Genomic DNA, 19962 nt, shown 5'->3' with positions numbered 1-19962 from the left:
CCAGAGTATAAAGGTGTCATCAACATATCACAGCTATAGGGTTGATTTTAGTGGTGTTCTATTCTAAAGCCAAATTCTCAAAGAATTCCATGTATATATTGGCTATTATTGGTGATAATGGTGAACCCATAGCTAAACCCTTTTCTTGTCAATATATATTAGTGTCCATACTGAAATAGGTAGTTTCTACACAGAAAGTCAACATTTCCATCAAGTTTCTTATTGGTATACTAGTGTGTTCTTTTAGATGGATGTCTGTCACTAGAGAGATTGCTCAGTGCCTAAAATATCAAGCAAGGAATATAAGCAGTGATTGTGATACCCACCACAAAGAAATGATCAAGCTCAGTAACAATCTATTAAGCAACAACTACCCCCAAAAACATATTATCTACTCCAATTATGAAGAAAAGAGAAGATGAAACCAATAATCTATCTACAGTCTGTCTAGCCAATGTGAAAGGCTTCTCCGAATAAATGCAAAAGATATGCGGCCCATATGACATCAGGACAGTATTCAAGAGTAATACAACACTTCGCAAATATCTCCTTCAGGTAAAACCACCAATAGAAGAGAATATGACCAAAAACTGTGTGTACTCCATCCCATGCAGCTGTGGTAGGTTATAACCTACCACAGCTGCATGTGGTAGGTGAAACATGCCGCCCCCTCAAAATAAAAGTAGAGGAACATTGCAAAGCTGTGACACAAGGAGATATTGATAAATCGTGTATAGCCGATCATGTATAGAAAAATGGAGACCACCTCCCCCTGTGGAGTGAAGTTAAAGTAATAGACACAGAACACCACTGGAAAATATGAAAACTAAAAGAAGCAGCACATATGATAGGACACATCAACCTCCTAAGCAGACCAAGTGCAGATATGAATAGCATATGGGAAATGGTATTAAGGAAAGATAGGAAAATATTAGATTTATAAGCCCTAAAGATTCACTCAATAATTGCCGATGGGCATATGGCATAGTGGTTAAGAGTGTGGGCTACTAACCCCAAGATTCTGAGTTTGATTTGAGGCAGTGACCTGAATAATAATAATAATAATAATAATAATAATAATAATAATAATAATAATAATAATAATAATAATAATAATAATAATAATAATAATAACAACAACAACAACATTGAAAAATACCTTAGGAATGAGAACACAGGTTTGAAAGTTCCTCAATTCACCTGATGAAGGTTGGAGGGTATATCAACCGAAACAAGATGAGGACAAAGCTCTGTCAAATGTAAATAATGTACATAATTCCTCATCTCTTAAATATACAACTGTATTACTGTAACAGCTTAGGTTTTCAAGACTGACAAACAACCTAAAAGCTCTACAAAATATAGATATGAATGTTTTAAAAAAAAATCTGGCCAAATTTATATCTAAAGTACCAAATAAACCCACATGATAACAAGAAACGTAAAGAAGAGCAACTCCGTCTAACTCACTATTCCACTAGAAGCAGTTCTAGAAAGAAAGCTGGCAAGTAAGTGTGAAATAAAAGCTGGTTACACCAAAGCTGATGAGCTAATGTGGATGCAGACTTCAGCTGAAACCACCAAAAGCAAACTAGTTTTGATAAAAATAAAATAAAGATTTTCTCATTGTTTTGTACATTAACACATAAACATAAAATATACAGTGATTGTATAAATTACTAGCAACTGTAGATGTGAAGCAGTTGGGATAGAAACTCTATATTTTCATTAAAGATGATATATGTAAGAAAGTTTTACAATAGTAGCATGTGATTCTCGTAATGATACTTGATAGCGAAAAGTATAATTACTTGGAAAGTAGATGTAGATTAATGAAGTTTTGAAAGGATGAAATTAGGAGTCAGAAGAGAATGTAATACTATGGCTCATTGATAACATAATGTATTAAGATTCATTGACAGATGCTGTATTATAAATGAATCTGACCCCTGTTATCATGAGGGAAAAATCCTGTATTCTTTTCTATTTAAATTTTTTTGATCATAGGTTATCAGTTCATAATACATAATACATATACATAACACTGTAAATGATACATAACATTATCTTTTGAAATTTAAAAGTAAATCATTCTTTTTGATACTTCTGAGAAATGTTATTGTAATACCTTCTCTTTCTTTCAGCAGATAATCTTTTTATAAGGTGAGCATTTTTTTTCAAACTCCTCAGGATTCTAAATATGATTATATATTGCTTAATTTAACTAAATTTAAAAGGTTTTTTTTACTTGCCATTTGACTATGAAGATGCAGTATGCTGAAGGTATTCCAGTTCTCAGTGTACTCGTTTAAAAGACATTTTCAGGAACAAAATACAAATTTATGGCACATTAATCCCATAGAATAATTAAGGACTCAACAAATTCAAGTTGAAACACTTGCCAGATACACTATTCAGACTACTTTCAACAGTGAGCTCTGCCTCTCTACCTATTCTACAACTAGATAGTTTAAGTACAATTTTGATGATGAATACTGGTCACTAACTCTTTTTCTGTGCTGCTGACATTCTGTGAATTCAATCAGCTAGACTCCTCTAAATTTTCAGAAATTTCAGAAAAATTCATGTTGGTCTATTTATTTGTTCAATATAAAATGTTTAATTTAATCAGGTCTTTAAGTAGGCAGATGTAACATAACAGACAGAAGATTATAAGAGGATAACAGTTTTTCTTTATTATATATTCAAACTATTCTGTTATATCTACATTGTTTTCTTATACTTTTCAATTATTTAAACTATTTGATACTATATTTTTTATAATGTACATGTAAATGTAAATAACTATAAGTAACAAAATATAGTATCAAATGCTAAATCTAATATTATTGAACAGAACAGGTCCGAGTACTGAGTTTATGGTACAAGGTATATAATTTCTAGTGACCCATTATATGCAATGTAATTCTTATTAAATTTATTTATACTAATGAAATCTTACTTAATATATATGAACAGTCTTAGATTTGGCTTTCCAATATAAAGTGAACAACTTTCCTTACTGTGCAGTTGCAATTGATTCCTGGTATCATCTTTAAAAGTCTGCTACCTTCTTGTAATAGAGTTTTCTTGAGAAAATACAAAAATGGTTTCTTGTTTTAGCTTTAGTTGGACATTTTTAAAAAGGCACTATATTGAAAGCTTGGTACAGATAAGTTTACTGCCTGGAAACTCATAAAGAACTGGAACAAATACCACAAAGTGTTTTGTGGTATTATTTTGCTCTAATAATTCTATCAACTTGTCTTGAAATTTTGTTGATCATAAAAAAAATGAAAAGTGAAAATTGACCTCAGTGAGGTTTTAATTCAGAATATAAAACTCAATACATAAAAGTTATTTTAATTTTATTTTTGGCATAAGAGAGATCTTGAAGTCTGTTGGGCTGCTAAAACTGATAATTTCTTAATGTTTCTAGATATTTCTGTTGTTGTTGTCTAGTTCTAGGTCATCCTTGACTGAGCAGACCTTCAGCTAAAGATGTTTCAGCAATCAATATGACACTGAACAAGAACAGTGTAAACAACAACAATAATGACAACATGTGTGTGTGTGTGTATGTAAGATTTAGAATGTAGTTGTTCTTGCTTTCATGCTTTACAGTCTCCAGTGAGTATCCCTTACACTAGGTACCACTTACCACGGACTACCTTCTTTAATAGCAGTGCTGAATACTTTTGTGTATATACATAAATATGTGTGTGTGTGTGTGTGTGTGCATGTATGTTTGCCTGTGTACATATATATATATAGGCATGTATACATATACAAACACACTCACAAGCATATATAAATACTTTTATATATGTATGAATACATATGTGTGTGTATGTATATATATGTATATGTATGTATATGTATATATATATATATATATATATATATATATACACACACATTATTTAAATACATATATATATATATATATATTCGAAACATGGAGTAGTCGAAGCAGGAGCAGCTGAAGAAGGGGAATGTTCCTTGTGTTGTATGTCTTGTACTCTGTTTTTTTGTTGTTTGAAAAAGTCTGTTTCCATGTGTTTGTTTTTATGTTTTCGTTTCTCATAGTGTTCTACGTTTTTTGTATGTCCTGTACCCATATATGCATGTATATATACATATAAATGTAGGTATGTACATATATGCATGTATGTATGCATATGTTTTATTTATTAATTTGTTATATATATATATATATATATATATATATATACACACACACACATTATTTACATTATTTACATTTGATGGATATTTGTCCTCATCTTGTTTGTTGTTAACACAACATTGCGGCTGGTGCACCCTCCAGCTTTCATTGAGTGTCTTGGGGAAATTTCGAACCTGGGTTCTCATTCTTAAGGTATCTTTTCAATGTTGTTGTTGTTGTTCTTCTTCTTATTATTATTAGTAGTATTATTCAGGTCACTGCCTGAAATCGAACTCAGAATCATGGGGTTAGTAGCCCGCACTTTTAACTACTACGACATATGTTAAGAGCATGGGCTACCAACTCCAAGATTCCCAGCTCGATTCTAGACAGTGACCTGAATAATAATAATAATAATAACAACATTGAAAAAAAGTACCTTAGAAATGAGAACCCAGGTTCAAAATTTCCCCAAGACACCTGATGAAGGCTGGAGGTCATATCAGCCGAAACGTAGTGTTAACAACAAACATGAAGAGGACAAATATCTGTCAAATGTAAACAATGTAAATAATGTACATAATTCCTCATCTCTTAAATATAGAACTGTAATATATATATATAAAATATATTTGCCAACTAAATGTGGTGGTCCTATAAAGGAGGGTGTTACTAATGTTTTTAGCCCCATATATATATATATATATATATAAAATAATAAAGGGTGAAATTAATTAATTAATTAATAATTATAATTTTACCAAGTAGTTCGGTATATTAAAAGAACCATAATCGTTAAACTTATACATAAAATTTTATAATTATGAGTATAATTATAATTAGGGTTCAGCAAAAATTTGCTTCACCACATACCAAAATTTAGAAATAGCAGTTAAAACTATCTCACTGGGAGATTTACTTCTGATAGTGAAATAGTTTGTTTTAACTACTATTTCTAAATTTCAGTATGTGGTGAAGCAAATTTTTGCTGAACCCTAATTATAATTATACTCATAATTATAAAATTTTATAAATATATATATTTAAATTTAAATTTAAATTTAAAATGAGGGTGAGAAATTAGATATTAATTTAATTAACATCGATTTCACACCAGTGGTCTAGCATATAAAAAAACTGAAGGTTCAGTAAAATTGTATTATATACATATTAGAGGGAAACCACTATGAAGACACCCTTATGCTAGAAATAGATCCACTATGGTCTTACCAATAAGAAATGTTCTCAAGAAAAATTCAGCAAAACAACCAAAACGTAATCGAGCAAGACAAAAGAAAAAGCAATAAAAATATGGATTATTCGCATACATGTTTCACTGTTAACATATTACATAATTTTACTTACATAAATGTCCGTAAATCGTCGGTGTGACCGTGTATATATATATATATATATATATATATGTGTGTGTGTGTGTATAGGAGGGTATACCCAAAAGAAATTGGAATACTATTTTATTCACTTAGTTTTACATGTTTCTAGGTTTACTGACTTCAAAGTATTCTCCATTTGAAGCAATGCATTGGTCCAAATGCATTTCTTACTGTTTGAAGCAGTCCTGGAATTCTTGCGAACTGTTGTCTTTTAGTGCCTCTGTCATTTTTACTCCATCTGCAAAACGTTTTCCTTTAAGGACTTTTTCATTTGTGGGGAACAAAAAGGAGCCACAGGAAGCAAGATCAGGTGAATAAGGAGGGTGGGTAAGCAGGGTCATGCTAGTGTAACAGGATCTGGAATCGGTATCCCTGAAGGGGTGTCCGATCTGATCCCGTCACATTCAATTTAGTTAGATATAACAGACGAAGTCAGGTTATCTGGGAAAGACAGAAAATGTTGTTTATTACTCGTGATGGTGTACGTATTTTCTGAGGGGAAACGACAGCCGAATCTTTGTACTGCTTCTTGTTGGTTGATTGAAGTGATTCGATGTGGTCCGTTGCTAAGCCGGTGTAGAGTTCTCAGAGACTACCAAATGCACCTCTGTTCACGAGGGCTGAAAGGGCCAGAGAGAGTGAGTGAGTAGACTGTGCCTTAGGGGTCAGTTTCCCGCACATGCCAATGGGGAAGACTTCCGGTGGCCACCCGGAAGTAGTCCCATTCTGCGCATGCGCGCTGAACCTTACACAGTAGCATCACTACATGGCTCCCCCTTGAGTGCGGAAGTACGAAAACAAGAAAATTTGTAGTGGTGCTGCAGAAAAACAGATGGCTTGCCGATCCCCACAGAAGATTTGGTACACAATGTCATACAAAAAACAAGAAATTTGAAAGAAAGTTAAATATAAATTGTCTTTGAGAGTTTCTTGGGCCAATGCACTGTTCTGCCCGATCTTGTAACATACGGTGTGCTCGGGGTACCCGTTGACGGCGAAGGTGGTGTTGTGGGAGCCAGTGAAGGCAAAGGTGTCTGTGCAGGTGAAGGTGTTTGTGCAGGTGAAGGTGTTGTTAAAGGTGCATAGGTGGGTGTGGCAAAGTTGTCATCAAAAGATGAAGACGTCTCAAAGTATGCTTTCTTCAGTCGGTCCATGGAAACGGTCTCCGAATGACCATTTATTTCAATGGTGAAAACCTTAGGTGTGCGAGAAAGCACACGGAAAGGTCCTTTAAAGGGAGAAACAAGTGGTCCCTTGACAGAGTCGTCCCGAACAAAAACATGCGACCAAGTGTCCATATCCAGTGGAAGATGGGATGGTGGAGATTGTTTCCTGGGAACCATGGGTGGAAGATTCGAAAAATAGGAACGCAGTCTGGCGACATAGGTCGCCGGATCATGGGGATGGGATGTGTCTGGCACCAACATCGTACCAGGCAATGCCAGTGTGGTACCATACAGTAGCTCTGCAGAAGAAAACCCCAGGTCTGCCTTGACAGCAGTGCGACAACCGAGAAGCACAATGGGCAGAAACTCAATCCAGGACTGTGGATCCGAGGAGGCACGAAGAGCGGCCTTGAGCTGTCTATGGAACCATTCAACTAATCCATTAGACGCTGGATGATAGCTGGTAGTGTGAATATGATGCACACCTAAAATGCACGACAATTCGCGAAATAGCGAAGCTTCAAACTGACGTCCACGATCAGTGGTCAATCTGGACGGAACTCCGAAATGGGAAATCCAGTTCGAAATGAAGGCTCGCACAACAGTCTCAGCAGAAATGTCTGCTATCGGAATGGCTTCTGGCCAGCGGGAGAAGCGATCGACACAAGTTAACAGATAAGAAAACCCGCGACTCACAGGCCATGGTCCAACCAGATCGATGTGGACATGGCGAAAACGGGCCTCCGTAGGGGGAAAATGTCCAAGCGGGGCACGAACGTGCCGTTGAATCTTGGACCGTTGACACTTGTAGCAGGTGCGTGTCCATTGCTAAGCCAGTGTAGAGTTCTCAGAGACTACCAAATGCACGTCTGTTCACGAGGGCTGAAAGGGCCAGAGACAGTGAGTGAGTGGACTGTGCCTTAGGGTCAGTTTCCCGCACATGCGTATGGGGAAGACTTCCGGTGGCCACCCAGAAGTAGTCCCATTCTGCGCATGCACGCTGAACCTTACACAGTAGCATCACTACACTAGCTTTGGATAAAAACCTATTGCATATTCATGGTGGTGTGCGCAGGCGCCTTGTCATGATGAAACCACCACTCTCCACTTCACCACAGGTTTGAGCATTTTTGTCTCACCGTGTCTTGCATGTGTTTTAGAACTGCCAAATAAAATGTCTGGTTAACAGTTTGATCTGGAGGAACAAATTCTGTGTAGACAATTTCTTTTGCATCAATGAAACAAATCAGCATCATCTTGACATAGGACTTCGCTTGACGTGCTTTTATGGGGTGTGGCGACATTGAATGCTTCCATTGACTTGATTATTGCTTTGTTTCTAGGTCGTAACCATAGAACCAGCTTTCATTCCCAATGATGACCTTTGAAAATAGGTCTGGATCAACTTCCAACTGTTTTTTTTTTTAGTTCATGACACACATTCAGTCATAACTGCTTTTGATTTTCTGTGAACAAGTGAAGCACAAATTTTGCTGCAACGCTTTTCATTGGCAATTCCTTGCTCAAAATTCGTTGGCAGGAGCTGCAGGACACACCAGCCATATCGACAAGTTCATCAATTGTTCAACAATGACGCTGCATGATCAGATCATGAATTTTCACAAGGTTTTCATTCATTCGAGAGATTGAACAAGCTTGGTCTTCAAGCGACAAGTGGCCATTTCTAGAGTATGAAAACCCACTTCTAAACTTATGTTTTGTTCATGACAGTACCCTTGTAAGCTGTTATTTCTCCTGATCATTGACTAAAGATCAGTTACTTTTAAAGTAACACACAGACACTAATCTCATAGAGAAGAAAATAATTAGTTTTAAATCTCTGAGCGAGAAGTAAGTAGTTACAGTACTACAGAGTAAAATCTATTTGCCAATGTAAAGTGGTAGTCCTGATTAAAACGATATTACTACCTTTTTTAGCTCCAGGAAAATATCTTTTCCAGCTGGCTACCAATGCATAACTGCATCATTATACCTTGAACAAAGGAGCTAATGTTCCCACTCAGCCTAAAATGGTACCTGTTGACCATGGTTTCTGAATTTTTTCTCTTCATTGGTACAGGATAACCGTTGGCTAGAGATGGCAGTACTAGGCCTTGTTCGAGGTATATACTTTGAAAGTGACACACAGTCACTGATCTCATAATGTGTTCATCATTTATTGGAATATGGTAAGTGTCACTTTTACTCCAAAAGGAAGCCGCTTGAATTTACACAATCCACATTGTGTATTGATTGTTAAAAGGTGTGTGCAATCTTCCTCTGAGAGGTCTAACTTTGAGAAAATTTTTCTCCATTTAGTTTTGGGAACACTTCTTCTGAGCTTGGTAATGGATACTTGTGTTTGAGTAAACAGTCATCGAATCCAGTTGAAAAGTCCACACATACTCTTAGTTTATTATTTTTTTCTTTACATAAACCGCTAGAGCTGCTCAGTCTGAATGGTCACCTTTGTCAATTATAGTTAGACTTTCTAGCTCTTTATTAGCCTGGTCCAATGCCGCAAACAACAAGTTCTGTTTGAGCCTAAAAACAGGTGTTGCCTTTTCTTTTACAGCGATTCTCACTTTTTTTTGAAAAAAAAACATTTGGAAATAATTAAAAAATGTTTTGTCTCAGTTATTCGACTTCATTTGAACATTTAACCATGCTGACTACATTTTCACAGAGAACACTAATGGGGGTATCCCACATTTTTAATAACTCCGTGCATTCTGTGCCAAATAGGTTCAGTGATATTTTTCAACACATAAATGATTGTCCTTTTCATTTCACCTCAAAAAGTTGCAAATACATTCGCCAATGAAATATAATTTCTATCCTGTAACACCATATGCTACTTTGATTTAAATAATTTCTTCATTTATGATTGTGATGTCACTATCTGTGTCTTATTGCATTTTGACCCTAGTGGTTTCAATTCTCACCTTGATGAATTTTCTGTTTGTTGTACAAACTTTTTCCTCTGATGACAAACTGTTTATTTTCTCTCATTGGGTCCAATCTTTTATCATCTTAGTTCTGCAGTGCAATTTAATGTGTTCTGTATTTCCACAATGAAAACACTTCACTCTTTTGAATGGACACTCTTTTCTCAGATGCTTCCTACTGCATGCCATACATGGATTTATCTCTTGATATATATTGTGTCTTTTGTGAAACACTTTATCTATCTTCTGGCTCTTCCAGACTGGTTTTATTTGTAAACAATCTCTGCACAGGATTTCTTAATATCAACGCATTCTTCTGACAGTTTCTGTATGGTTGTATCTTGGTTCATTTCCCGTTTTGCAAGAATTTTCGTTCTGACTTCTGCATTCTTTTTAGCAGTAAGTCAGGCACTTAGATGAGTCTGGAGCTAGATTATCCAGTTTAAATCTCTCATACTCTCTGTTCACTACCTGTATATGTGGTAAAGTCTTCATCATCACTTTTCTCCATGTTTAAACACTTCCATGTGTTGAACAACAATGTCTTTCACCAAACATCCTACATAAAATGTCAACTGTGTTTGTGAAATTTATGTCAGAAACCTTTTTAGGCAATAAACAGTTACAGTATTTCTCATGCTCTCTCTATTTACCAGTTTCCTCAGAATTAGACAAGTTTTCATTTCGTCTGTCCAGTCTTGGCATTCTTTTTCAAAAATTTCTTCAAATCTTTGGTAATATGCCTCAAAAGTGATTCCGTCTTCTGGGTCATATTTAAATTCATTTGCTACATAGTCTGGCAAAAATGAATTTTCCAATTTTGTTACCATTAGTTGTAGCATATGTTGCTGTAACATTTGTTGTTGTGTTGTTGCTGTTTTTGCAACTCAACTAAACCCTCTAACAAGTTTTCTATAACTTTACCAATTTTTCATAAAATACATACAACAAAAATGTTTGTCACTCCTCTGTTGAGTTTTAATTTCTCCATGTGAAAAATTTTTCAATGTCTTCCGCATGAATTATTTATTTTCTATGTGAAAAAAATGTTTTTTCAATGTTGTCTACATGAATTGTTTATATCCTCCTCCACAATAGCTTTGAAACGTCTACCTTGATGGTAACTCGAACTCATATATATCACGTAGCTGACACTGACTCCAACTGAGAACTTGCACAGCAATTCTAACTACTATTGACCTCCTACAATGACTGACTGTCAGACTTTATAGTCACATGGGAAGGAGTGTTACATTTTCACTATGACACACGGACAGACATATGTATGTATGTATTATATATATATATATATTTATGTGTATGTGTATTATCTATCTCTCTCGCTCCACCGGTCACTCCTTGCAACACCTGTCTGTGTTCGGTTTGTCCTTACTCAGAGGCCATCCGGATTCCCGTTTGCGCCGTGAACAGGAATTAATCTTCTCTCTTCGCTCTTATACGCCATTTGGTCTCAACTCTCCCCCCCTCCTCATCTAACCCCCCTCTCCCCCCTCCTCACCTACTTTTCCCCCCGACCCCTACTTCTCTTCAGTCCTTCATCCTTTCACCCCTACTCCCCTTCCCTTCTTCCCTCTTTCTCCCTCCATCCTTCCCTCTTCCCCTTCCCTCTGCTCCCTCACTCCCCTTCTCTCTCCCCTCTCCCCCTCCCCTCCCCCTCCCCTCCTTTCCTCCTCCCCCTTCCTCCTCCCCCTCCCCTCCCCCTCCCCTCCCCCTCTTCTCCTCTCTCCACACTACACCACACGACTTTACACATCACATCATATATGATGTGCCATACTAATACATACACCAACTAATACATACTAATACATACTAATACATACACCAACCCTATACATACACACGTCCAGACCTCTCATACGCACTAATACTCTCTCATACACACACACACACACACCCTTATGTTGGAGTAGGTCATTCAACCCTATTATCTCCCCTAATTTCGCTCTCGCGTCTCATGTTTGATCTTTGACTTCTGGCCGAAATCAGATCGCCATGTTGATTTGTTAGTTACTGCACGCATTGTTTTCTCTCCTTCTTTCTGTGTTTTTTTTCTCTGTGTATCTTTCTGTTGAAGAGCGTAGGCTCGAAACGTTAAAGACTTGTTTTATTTATATTTCCTGAGCGCCATACTAATACAATTGTTTGTTTGTTTTCCACCTGCCTTCGTCTTTTGTCTATTTTCATAAAGCTTCCCGTTATATATATATATATATATATTCAAAGAGCAATAAAGATTCAAGTTAATTTAAATGAATTTACTTGAATATGGTACCTAACTTAGATGCACCAAAAAAAACTATACTGATTTAACAATACAGTAATGTGGGGTGATTATAAGCGAGAAAGAAGCAACAAGAATGGATAGGTTTTTAGTACGATCGTTTCATACAAGGACAGGTTTTATTAAAAGTTGCAAAGATTACAGCATATAAACGAGTCCCGTACTCATCAGCTAAAATACATGTGAGTTCTCTAGACATCCTAGTGTTTGAGGCTATACTCATGAAGTAATGTAGATAATTAATTAACATAAACAGATTTCTAAAGTTCATTAAAGTTCTTTAAAGATGATGTACAGTCTTATCACAGAATTTTAAAAAAGTTTTGATAGCATCACAGAGAAGGTGACCTAATCCATATGAATTTCCATAGATATGATGAGGGATTATATACTCACAGAAGACAAATTTATCCATTGTTAATTACAACGAGGTGGGTCTCAATTCCTACTTATTAGCATTACAGAGAGGGTGAATTACTCCTTTGTATAGATGCACAAAATATATATATATATATATATATATATATACACACACACACACACACACACACACATATACATGACTCATGCACATATATGTCATACTGACCAGAGGAGACCACCTCCTCCAATTCACAATGTGTATGTTGCCCAAATGAAAGCATACTCTTGCGGTTAAGAAATCCCTCTTCATCCCCCTTACTCTCCTGACCTCACACCATCTGACTTCCACCGCTTTCCAACCATGTAGTCTTTTCTGAAAAGGGAAGCACTTTTTGAATGATGATGAACTTGTTTCTGAGGTAAAGTCTTGGCTTCTGTTGCAACCTACTGACTTCTACAGATGTGGTCTTCACAGCCACATAAGGTGATGGAAGAAGTGTGCCACACATTTATATATACATATATATGACTGCTCACAGAGATAAAGAAACAATCAATGCTGTGGAAACATCCCTCTTCTCCTGCTCAAAAGACAACCAAGGTTATTTCATCTGTAGGGAAGGTGATGGCCTCAGTTATTTGGTATGCAAAAGACATTGTGTTTATTGACTACTAGCAGCATAGCCCGGCGTTGCCCGGGTATGTAAGAGCCCCTAGTAGGCAACGACTAATCCAATCTAGTCCTTTCCCTCTAGGGAACGAAGGTGCATGTGTAGGTTGCAATGTCTTCCCTTCACTCCCAAATAACTATCAAACAGCTATAGATAATTCAACCCAACCAATTCCTACCAGGAAGAAATTACATTCGAGACTTTACCCCCAATACCGCCACTTCTGCTAATAGCTGCTGCAACCGCAAGTTATTTGAATACTTTTTTTGTTTACGCTTTCTTTATAACTACCACCCCAAACGTTTTGCCTTAAATTTTTGATGTACTCTAAGGATCCTCGGACGCTACTTGCAAACTCTTGGTTTATTATAAACCGCTTTTGTCGTGTGCATCAAAGAACCTTTTCCATTCGTTTGTTCAGTTTGGTCACTTTTGACTTTTTCGTTGTTGTCACTCACATTGCTGCCCGCTTTTTTGCCATTTTTGTACATTTTTATACATTTTGGGATACTTACCCCACGTGTTCCGAGAGTTAAAAAGGTCGAGTTGCGTCCCTTAGACAGTCTGTAGAAAATGTGTTGCATATAAAAAGCTTAGATTCTCGACCCATGTCGAATTTATCGATTTTTTTTCAGAACTGGGGGAACTTTTCAAAATTTTCGCTGCGTTAGTTTTGAATTATGACATTGGGTTACGTGTGTGTCAAGTTTCATCAGAATCGGTTGAAAGCCATGGTCAGGGTGAGGGTACAACCTGACAGACACACAGACAGACAAACTGCCATTTATATATAGAGAGATTTTCAAAATGACCATACCATCAATAGAGAGTAGTATGCCAACTTGGTGAGGCAGTCACCAAACGTCCAGGAAAACTGATGAAAAGGATCTTCTTTCGTCAGGATAATGCTCCAGCACACATGTCCTTGGTTTCAATGACTGCTATGTGTGACTGTAGTTTTGAACTAGTTGATCACCTTCCCTATTCTCTTGATTTGGCCTGATCTAACTACCATCTGTTCCCCAACAGGAAAAACACTTGACTGGGAAGCAGTATCGCAATGATGACGACATCATATCTGCTGTTGATGACTTTTTTGATCAGCAGGATGAAAGCTTCTTCACTATGTAATTGTAATTTGTTATAAATGTTTTCCTTTATTCAAACTATTTTAATTGTTTAAAAATTTTGAAATCAAGTCATGCAGCATGTTTATGATAACGTATGTAAACTATTGCAATAACTAGAAATAAATATTTATTTCTTTTGGGGATATTTTTTATTCAAATGCATTTAAAACTATCTTTGCAGAACAAAATGGAAAGTGCCAGTACACTGACAACACTAGACTATTCTATATTTAGTGCAATCGTCATTATCTCCCTTGGTATAGGTGTTTACTTCTCATACAAAGGGCAGAAAACAACATCTGAATTTATAGTTGCAAGTCGACAAATGAAGGTATTTTTTTTATTATATTACACTGCATTTTAAATAAATATTTTTGTTATTTATATAGATTTTGATTATTTATATAGATTTACAATGTGTGAGACTTCTTGTCATTTATTTGCTGCCTGCCCCTTTCACCTCTTAAAATTTCATTGTCTCTCACCACTATTTGGCCTTGTGCTACATTATTGGATCATATGCATTTTGATTTCATGAAGTTGATTTTGAGAGCTTCTGATAAAGTCTGGAGTTTCAACATGGTTATGTTGACGATGATGATGATATGTATATATATATATATATACATATCATCATCATCATCAACAACAACATTTAACTTCTGTTTTCCATGCTGGTATGAGTTAGATGGTTAGACTGAAAACTGGTAAGCTGGGGAGCTGCACCAGGGTCCAATCTGATTTGGCCTGATTTCTACAGCTGGATTCCCTTCGTAATGCCAACCGATCCATGAGCATAGTTGGTGCTTCTTTTTATGTGCCACTGGCATGGGTGCCAGTTACAAAACACTGGCATCAGCCATGACTGCAATCTCACTTGGCTTGATGGGTCTTCTCAAGCACAACACATTGCCCAATGTCTGAAGGATGCTTTTTATGTGCCATGGCATGAGTGCCAGTTACATGACACTGGCATCAGCCATGACTATGATTTCACTTAGCTTGACAGGGTCTTCTCAAGCACAGCATATCACCAAAGGTCTCAGTCACTTGTTATTGCCTCTATGAGGCCCAATGTTCGAAGATCATGCTTCATCACCTCATCCCATAGGTTCCCTCCACAGATAGAGATCAGCACTTCTTGACACAGCTCCCTGTGTCCTTATGCATATATTGATATATATATATATATAAACTTATACACATAGATATGAGCAAATATATACATACATAATATGTGTATACACACACAAATATTCATATGTATACACACACATATTTATATGTATAGGAATGATATATGTATGTACACACACACATACATATAATTCACAGATCCAATATATGTAGATTCAACAAAAAGTACTCCACCTAGTGAGATATTAAATATCAGTTTAATAAAACAAGAAAATCAAGATCCCTGCACCTCACTGGTGTAGAACAATATAAGTAGGAGACATGCCAAAGTCTGAGAAACAACTAGTCTGAAGTGGGTGATGTCCTCTCGGTCAACAAAAGGAACCTTTTGTCTATGTTATTGCAACTGCTAAAAATTTCAATCCTGGAATTAAGCAGTGTGGTGGAACTCTTGGATCTAAAAAGAATATGTGATCTTTCTACCATGTATAAATTGCATTTCTTAGCATATGGCTTGGATTTCTCCACAATTCTCCACTTGATTGTATGTCATGTGGAGTTGACATTACTTTTGTTGACATGCCAGAAAGAAGATAAATGCTTTGCATAATCATCATCATCATCGTTTAACGTCCGCTTTCCATGCTAGCATGGGTTGGACGGTTCAACTGGAGTCTGGGAAGCCAGAAGGCTGCACCAGGTCCAGTCTGATCTGGCAGTGTTTCTACAGCTGGATGCCCTTCCTAACACCAACCACTCCGTGAGTGTAGTGGGTGCTTTTTACGTGCAAGATGAGGCTGGCAAGTGGCCATGATCGGATGGTACTTTTTACGTGCCACCAGCACGGAGGCCAGTTGGAACAGCGCTGGCAACAGTTTAATATGAATGCAAAGAGATTAATAAATTCAAGCAGATATCAATAAAGTACTCAGTGTTAAATGAAGTTGGTTAACTATATCAAACACTCAATCAGATACCAATAAATACAAGTAGAATTAACATCCAAGGTAATTCTTCATGTATGACAAATAAATCCATGTATTGCTTTGAAGAATTTCAAGAAATTGAGAGTATAAAACAACAAGAACCAGAATGGAGAAAATCACATATTCACTTGATGATTACACCATATATGACTGATGATCGTGTCTATTGTTGCAGCATATTTAGATATAGAAAAGTTATAAAATGCCAATCAAATTAATATATCCAAAAATACATGCTAACACAAAAATGGGTTAAATTCAAAATGAAGTAAGAAAATATCTTTAATACAAAAAGAACATTAAGAAAAAATATAATATTCTAAGAAAAGCCAGTTTAGTATTTTAACCTTTGATGACATCAGTAGATAACGAAAGAATAAAAAAATAAACAGAAATTCTTCATCATAACAATTGGAAACAGAAATTCTACATCATAACAATTAGTTATCTATCTAAAACATTTGGTAAAACATGTTTTGAAAAATTATGCATATTATATTATAGGTAAAGCAGTTATAATTAATGGGTTATTTACTGTTGAAACATTTAAATGTTCTATATTCCTGAGAACATTTCAATGTAAAATTACTTCTACAATTTAATTATTAGAAGTAATTATACATTTCCTCAAGGCAAAGATCACATTTAAAATTATCAATATTGTACAATAGTGCATAACTAATAATGAACCACTTTAAACCGTAGTTAATATTCCTGTCTTTTAAATCCCAAATGCATTTACTAAGATTTGCACAATTACATTTCTTTCTAAAATTAACTGAATGAGAATGATGATGTAATCTAGATTTCCAAACTGTAGTGGACAAAACTACGTAATAACATGTATGGTCCCTGTTATCATCTTACATTGACACACTATATTCACTGATTTTCTAAAGGACAGATAATTTTGTGTTTGAAATTACAAAGACATTTATTCACTTGTATGTGGTACTCATGGTTAAAGGAAATAGTACCAATCTTCCTCTCAGAAGGCAAGATTATTAGCAGTATTATAATAAGTATTATTACTAGGTGTTATCTTAAAGATATTATGAATTTCCCAGTTGTAATTACTTTTAGCTAAAGTATCAAAATCTAGTTCAGGAAAAGTATCATTAGAGTTAAATTCACTGTGTTTACTAATTTTAAGTTGAGATACTGTCTAATTTTACTTTTGTTATGTACTGGTATAATTTCTGTCAACTTTCTGGTGGTTGAATGTGAAAATTTTACTCTATGGCAATTAAATAATTTCCCATAATTGAAGGTGGAAAATATTTATCCTGTGCAGCAAAACATTTCTGAGGAATATCAGTAGCTATGATAATACTCCTTGATTTAGTCTTTTTATTATTTACATATACATTTTTCTTGATACTAACTTAACATTAGATGTTCTGTTGCCATAATTTTTATTTTCAAAGGCATACATTTCTATAGACTCATTATTATTGGATGAGAGAGAAATACACACTATCAAAGTGATACTGGGGTACAAATATATGAAGCCCAATACACCTATCATGACTACTTGTCTGTTTAAGGTACACCAGGCACATGCATCAAACCATTTGTGCACAGCAGGGTGATCTCATGTCAAAATAGATAGTGCATAACCTTGCAGGTGAAGCCCAATTTGAATTTTTCTCAGGTTGAATAGCTCATCCTGCTCAAGAACTCCCTGAATAAAGAATGTTTAAGGATGATGAACGAAACGCCCATGCTTCCAGAGGCAAATTATTCAAACCCCAAGGAATTCCTCTTAACGCATGGCTATGATGTTCCCTGCTTGTGATCAGAGATGCACATATTGTCAGCCACTAAGGGCCATGCTCAACTGGTTAATATCAAGTAACTGATAAGCAAATTTGTGTTATGGAGTGGAATATTTGCTGCAGTCCACATTTTACACCAAGTCAAAACATGTAAATGATAGTACTTCCAATCACTAAGATCAGAAGCCATGAGAGCCACTGCCTAGTACCACATCAGGGTATTTATTATTATTATTATTATTATTGTTATTATTATTATTATCATTATTTTTATATATGTATACACTCAACATTGGAAAAGAAAAGAATCCTAATAATACAGGCTACATCAAGAAGCCTTAGATGCCAAAAACCCTCCTATTGCATTACAGCAAGCAACCTTAGATGCCATTATTATTATTATTATTATTATTATTATTATTATTATTATTATTATTATTATTATTACTATTATTATTATTATTATTATTATTATCATTATTATTATTTTACTGTATTGAAAGTGTTTTATGTAGGATGTGTGCAGTGCCTAGTAGTGCTATTTTCTGTATGTTATATATACTTGTTAGTCCTGGAATTTTTGTTATGCATTTGTCTGAATATTCTTTTATCATACCTAAGGTGCTCTCTATGACAGGAATTGTTTCTGTTTTTAGACTCCACATTCAAGTTACCTCTATTTCCAGATCTTTGTATTTTGAAAGTTTCTCTGTTTCTTTTCGAGAAACATTGTCATCTGTTGGTGTTGATACGTCGATTAAAAAGTATTTTTTTTCTTGGTAATCTCTGACAACTATATTCGGCTTATTGGCCTTAATTTTTCTATCAGTGTGTATTGGCATGTCTCATAGTATGGTTGACTTCTCATTTTCTGCAACCTTTTCTGGCGTGTGCCTATACCATCATTTTGGATTTCAGTTGTTTTTCAGCTTTTATTGTTTCTTCTTTTTCTTCATAGTTGTTAGGTACTATGAATTCTTTTTATATTTGTGAGCTTCCTTAAAGACTGAAAACAGTTTTTTTGTTTTTGTTCATGTTTTGTGGCATTTTGTATTAATTTTCCTTGCTTCTGAAGTAGGTATTTCTGTAATCCTATGGTGGTCATTTTGAAATAGTTTTCTAACTGTATAAGGCCTCTACCATCTTTAATGCATTGTATATATAACCTTTCTATGTCAGATTTTGGGTGGTGCATCCTGGATCCTGTCATTATTTTTCTTGTTTTCCTGTCTATTTTGATTAGTTCATTTAGAGTTCAGTTAAGAATATTGTAGCTGTAATTTATAACTGGGATGGCTAGAGTGTTGATACCTGTTATCTTGTTTTTTGCATTGAGCTCTGTTTTCAGTATTAATCTAACTCATCTATAGTATTCTTTTCTTATCTTCTCTTTCATTTGTGTGTGTTGTATCGTATCTAGTTCATTGATTCCTAAGTATGTATATGTCTGGGTTTGGTCTAATTCTCTTATTTCATTTGCTTTATCTAGTGTAATGTTGCTACTCTTAACTAGTTTTTCTCTTTCCAAGGTTGCTTTGGCACATTTTACAGTTCATTTCTTCGGTAAATCCATGTACTATCTGTAATAATGTTTCCAGCTGTTTATCATTTGTAGCAGTTTTAGATCATCCATATATAAGAGGTAGCTGATTGTTTTGCCATAACAGTTGTATCCACATCCAGCATGTCAGATAAGGGTATCAGTGCCAAGCAGGAAAGGAGTGGAGAGAGCATGTCTCCCTGGAATATTCCTCTTCTAATGGGGATGGCTTTGGCTTTTATGAGTTCCTGTTTTGTCTGGAGCTATAGCACTGTCTGCCATTTATTTATGAAATGCTTTATATACTTTATGATCATTGATGTTGATGATGACAGTACTGCCTGATTGGCACTCATGTCAGTGGAACGTTAAAAGA

The 19962-nt window shown here is 35.5% G+C and overlaps 1 protein-coding gene across 3 annotated transcripts in view; it reads left to right on the top strand.

Annotated features, from left to right (window-relative positions):
• Window positions 1-2045: 2045 nt before the first annotated feature.
• The window catches only part of LOC115222205 (sodium-dependent multivitamin transporter-like), a 135643-nt gene continuing 117726 nt past the window's right edge, over window positions 2046-19962 (top strand). For 2 of the 3 annotated variants that reach the window (XM_036511324.1, XM_029792357.2), the window contains exon 1: window positions 14327-14476. In XM_036511324.1, coding sequence (XP_036367217.1) covers window positions 14333-14476 — 144 coding nt within the window. In that variant the 5' untranslated portion in view covers window positions 14327-14332. Of the gene's footprint in view, window positions 2164-14326; window positions 14477-19962 lie in introns of those variants that run through there. The other variant, XM_029792356.2, reaches the window with a different exon arrangement.

This window comes from Octopus sinensis, linkage group LG19, assembly GCF_006345805.1.
Source record: "Octopus sinensis linkage group LG19, ASM634580v1, whole genome shotgun sequence".
Lineage (NCBI taxonomy): Eukaryota > Metazoa > Mollusca > Cephalopoda > Octopoda > Octopodidae > Octopus > Octopus sinensis.
The sequence above is the reverse complement of the archived record's forward strand: the minus strand, read 5'-3'. Positions and strand labels throughout refer to the sequence as shown.